This window comes from Ichthyophthirius multifiliis (assembly GCF_000220395.1).
Source record: "Ichthyophthirius multifiliis unplaced genomic scaffold scaff_1120509250139, whole genome shotgun sequence".
In the NCBI taxonomy this organism is placed as follows: Eukaryota; Ciliophora; class Oligohymenophorea; order Hymenostomatida; genus Ichthyophthirius; species Ichthyophthirius multifiliis.
In genome coordinates, this window is record NW_004087049.1 from 33,631 (window position 1) to 38,630 (window position 5,000).

Sequence of the window (5,000 nt, forward strand, 5' to 3'; positions counted from 1 at the left end):
TTTTTTAATAAAATATAAATATGAATGAATACTTTAAACTTTTTGATATGTATAATAAATAAATTATTTTTATTTATCATTATTTTTTTGAAATAATAAATAATATTTTATTTTTTGAAAAAAATCATCTATAAATAAAATAAAATTATTTATTTAATTTAAATTAAATATCATTATTTAAAATACTATTTGTTTTATTTATTTTTTGTATTAATAAAATACATAATTTTTTTATGATCTTTTATAATTAATTATGATATTATTTATTTTTTTATTATAAATAAAAAATAAAAAATTTATTGTATATAGAAATAAAAATTATTTTTTAAAATTTTCCTTTTTTAAATTTTTAATTTTGTTTCTATTCATTAATTATTTCATTTATATTATTTCTGGTATTTATATAATAGCAAAAAATAAAATTGATAAGTTGAGGCTAATTATTTAATATGAAAAATATAAAAAAAAGAATAGCAATTAAAATTAATATTATATAAAAAATATATATTTAATTGAAAATTATTTTTATTATATTGATTTATTTTTATTTAAATTTCTTTTTATTATATATTTTTATTCAATTTATTATATTATATTTTTAATTACCTACTGAATATTAATAAAACCATAAAAATAAGAAATAAAAAAAACAAAAAAACAAAAAATTCACGTATATAGATAAAAGTCATATTTTACTGTTCTAAATTAAAAATTAAAAGACAATGCCTATTTAAAAAAAAAAAACAAAAAAAACAAAATATAATAATACAAATAATAAAATAAATATTATAAATAAAATATTCAAAATAAGCATAAATGAATAATAAAATATAATTATTAATAATAATATTTACCTTAATATCTTTTACATAAGCTTTTCTTAGAAGTCTTGAAATATAAGATGCACTTCCAGAATAACTAGACCCAACTTAGGATGCGTAATAACCTCCGTCAGAATATCAGTAAACTCCAATAACTTCTCAAGATGGTCCTTAATCAGAAGATATAACATAATAATTATAGTAATTGAAATAATTAATATAAAAACAATAAAGATAAAAAAATGAAGATGATAAACGATCAAAAGCTGACAAAATGGTAACTTTAATATACGCAATATTAAACGTTTCTATAACAGCAGTATTTTTCTTAATATGGGTTTGCTTATCAAGATAAAAATTATAAGACTCTTAATTATAAGTTTAATAAAATATATAATTAAATAACTTAGTAATATAACAAAAATAATACAATTAAGTAAATGGAGATGGATCTCCTTCAACAAGTATAAAGACTAGTTAAATTAATTAAGTTTAGAATTTAGATATCGGAAAACAGGATTATAATTAATAAAATTAAATACAATAATAATAGGATAATATAATTACATAAAGTAACATTACTAACGATAATAAAAATATTCCTTAATAGAATCCCGTAAATTAATAAAATACAATTTTGAATTTATCTTGTTACTAATTAAAAAATGCAGGAAAATTTTCATTCAAAAATAAAAGTTATTATTTCAGAATATTGACTGTGTTATTAAATTTCCTTATTTCGAAGTTATTAAGTTTATTTTTACACTATACTTGACAGATCTTAAAAATTAGAAATGAAAATCACGAAAAATATAATAGAAAACTTGATTTAGATGAAGACTAATAGCATCTTTAAGATTAATAATCTCATTAAGGTTAATTATCTCCATAATAAAATTCAAATAATGATGACGATGACAATATTTTTTAATTATTGATGATTATAGGCCTTTTTATATGCTTAAATAATTTATTGGATTTTAACTTTTATTTTTCCTATAATTCTTAAGTTCTTTCTAAATTATTTAACTAATAAAATAAATGCTTTAAATTTTATAAACTATTCTTTATTTTATAGGTATTGTAGTATTATCTGTCCTTATTTTTGGACAAGTTTTACATTTGGATGGGTATGACGCTTAAGTGTTTTTGTTGGCAAGTTTATTAAATATTTTTATTATTACTTATATAGACAATGAGTCTATTTAATATGCAAAAATTAACAGAGAAGGAAAAATTGAAAAAATAATTAGATTCAGAAAAATGGATTTTGATTGATTTGTATTATTTTCTTAAAAATTCAATAATTAAATATTTTATTCATTATTATATAATAAAATTAATTACAAATTATAATTATTTACTATATATGTTAAGAATACTAATTTATTATTATTTTTTTAATTATTTTATTTTCAATATTTAATAATTATAAAAATCATAGATTTTTTAAATTATTTTTTTGCAAATTTTTATAACAATCAACATTCTTTTTAAATATGATCTAATATATATATATTGATATTCAAATTCATATTTATTAAACAAAACAAAAAATTATATATTTTTATAATATTCATATCGAAAAATTATTATTGTAAGTAAAATTAATATAAATTAACTTACCTTTTTATTATAGATGAACACAGATAAGAATTTAATTAACTATTTTTATAATTGCTACTTATTTCATAACATAAACCAGTTAAAAAAAGCGCTTATTCCTTTTGAATATTATTTATTTTTAACCAATATATAATTAAAAAGTATGATTTTTTTATTAAAAAAAAAATTGTAACTTTATATTGATCAATTAAATAAATTGATTAAATTTACAAAATAAAAATATAATTATTAAGAAATTAAAAATATTCATATAGTAGTTAGTGTATATTATTTAAATAATTTAATATTTATTTATTGCACTTAAATAATAACATTTTAATATTTATAATCAATAAAAAATTTTTTGTGAAATATAACACAGCACCGAAAACTAAAAATAAATGAAAAAAGATTTTAAATATATTTTTACAATAAAGTATTAAAAAATTATTTTTTTAATAGTACACTGTAAATATGAAAAATATTATTTATTAATATTATATTAAAAAAATCTTTATAAAATATAAAACAAAATTTTATAGCAATTATTTTTATTAAATAATATTTTAATTTTGAATGATTATAAAATATATTATTTCATTGTAAATATAATAAACATAAATTTGTTTATTTATGCTAGAATACAAATTAAATCATTTAACTAATTTGAAATAAATAAAATATAAAAAAAATAGTGTAAAAATTATATTAATAATTACAAATATATGTATATATATATTTATATATATATTTATTTATATATTTAATTCATAATTGTTATTTTTATATTTTTATTTTTTATATTTATACTTTAATTTTTTTATTTCTTATTTTAATATTTCTTATATTTATATTTTTGAAATTATTTATAGTTGCTCGTAATTTTTTATACATTTAATTCAATTTATTTATTTAATTTTAAGAGAATTAATAATTTTTAAAATAAAATTCAAATTTTTCTTAAAAATTTTCTTTTATTTTATTTTTTAATGAAATCATTACAAAAAAGTTTATATTTATTATTAATATATATATATATTTTTATTTTTTAATTATAATTAATTTTAAAAATCTAAACTATTGTTTTTATTTTTTTATATAAAATTATTATTATTTATTATACTCAACATATTAATTATATAAAATAATAATTCTAAAAATTAATTTAATGATAAATATATACTAAATAATTTAGATAGCAAATATAAAAATTAAAAGAAATAAATATAATAAAAATAAAATTATATTAAAACAAAAATATATTTATATATTTTTGTTTTTTCAATATTTTCCTCATGATTTAGAGACATATCTATCTCTTTCCTAATGTGAAGGATTTACAACTTCGCAAGGTTCAATATTCCTATAAAAAAAAAAAAAAAAATTAAGCATTAACAAATATATATATATATATATATATATATATATATATATATATATATATATATATATATATATATATATATATATATATATATTATATATATACCATATTTCTTCTGCATATTATTTAATAGTTCTATCACTACTAAATTTACCTGAAAGTAAAGTATTAAGAATTGATTTTTTGGTCCATTCTGTTGGATTTCTATATAATTAATCAACCTTTTTATTAAAAATATAAAAAAATTTTTTTTTTTTTAAATTACCTTTTCTTAAGCTTCACAATAAGATTAGAAATCACCCCCAATTAAATAAAAATCATTTTTATTTCTAATAGTATCTAAAAGTTAATCCATTTCATTTTTATATCCAAACAATCCGCTACTAATAGCATCTAAGACATCATTCAAGTTTTAATTGAAGTAATCCTTAGCTTCTAAGCTTCTCATTTTTTCCCTAAGTTTAGGTATTTAATCAACTAAAGCTCCAAAAATAAACATATTTTCGTCGCCGACTTCTTCCGCAATTTCTACATTTGCACCATCCATAGTACCTATAATAAGACAACCGTTCATCAGAATTTCATATTAGAAGTACCAGAAGCTTCTAACCCTGCAGTAGAAATATGCTACGAAAGTTCACTAGCAGGAATAATAACCTAAGCATTCGAAACATTATAATTAGGTAAGAATACCACTTTAAGTAAATCTCCAATATCTTAATCATTATTAACTTTTTAAGCAACTGCATTGATTAATTTGATAATTTACTTTGCTGTATAATAACCTGGAGCTGCTTTTCCTCCAAACATAATCGATCTTGGGACAAACTTAGCTTTTCTCTATTCTGCGGGTGTATTTTTGATATCCAAATACCTCTTTATACAATATATAATGTTCATAAACTATCTCTTATACTCATGGATTCTCTTAACTTATATATCAAACAAACTATCAATATTTAAATCTACTCCGCATCTATCTTTAACCCACCAATAAAGTTTTTCCTTATTTTATCTTTTAATCGACTACCATTATACCTAAATCTTCTAATCATTAATAATATGTTTATATTCTTTCAAAATTTCCATATCTAAAAGCCATTCATCATTTCCTACTACTTGGTTAAGTAATTTTGCCAAACCTGGATTTGCACATCTAATCCATCTTCTAGGGGTTACTCCATTTGTTT

General features: G+C 16.7%; 1 protein-coding gene across 1 annotated transcript in view, besides 15 other annotated features; it reads right to left on the reverse strand. All coding sequences in view use genetic code 6, as the record gives it.

Moving 5' to 3' along the window:
* The first annotated feature begins 135 nt into the window (after positions 1–135).
* Positions 136–181: a microsatellite.
* An 89-nt stretch (positions 182–270) lies between these two features.
* Positions 271–318: a microsatellite.
* A 201-nt stretch (positions 319–519) lies between these two features.
* Positions 520–570: a microsatellite.
* A 179-nt stretch (positions 571–749) lies between these two features.
* Positions 750–810: a microsatellite.
* Positions 755–796: a microsatellite.
* Positions 756–810: a microsatellite.
* An 863-nt stretch (positions 811–1,673) lies between these two features.
* Positions 1,674–1,708: a microsatellite.
* A 1,439-nt stretch (positions 1,709–3,147) lies between these two features.
* Positions 3,148–3,192: a microsatellite.
* Positions 3,155–3,189: a microsatellite.
* Positions 3,159–3,192: a microsatellite.
* Positions 3,193–3,203: 11 nt separating this feature from the next.
* Positions 3,204–3,284: a microsatellite.
* Positions 3,205–3,284: a microsatellite.
* Positions 3,207–3,284: a microsatellite.
* A 287-nt stretch (positions 3,285–3,571) lies between these two features.
* The window catches only part of IMG5_050490 (hypothetical protein), a 3,314-nt gene continuing 1,885 nt past the window's right edge, over positions 3,572–5,000 (reverse strand). Inside the window, exons 6-8 of the mRNA XM_004037464.1 lie at positions 4,076–5,000; positions 3,916–4,031; positions 3,572–3,789 (exon numbers count right to left, since the gene is read on the reverse strand). The exon at positions 4,076–5,000 is cut by the window's right edge and continues 229 nt beyond it. Of these exons, the coding sequence (XP_004037512.1) occupies positions 4,384–5,000 (617 nt within the window). The 3' untranslated portion in view covers positions 3,572–3,789; positions 3,916–4,031; positions 4,076–4,383. The remainder of the gene's footprint in view (positions 3,790–3,915; positions 4,032–4,075) is intronic.
* Positions 3,645–3,690: a microsatellite.
* Positions 3,825–3,914: a microsatellite.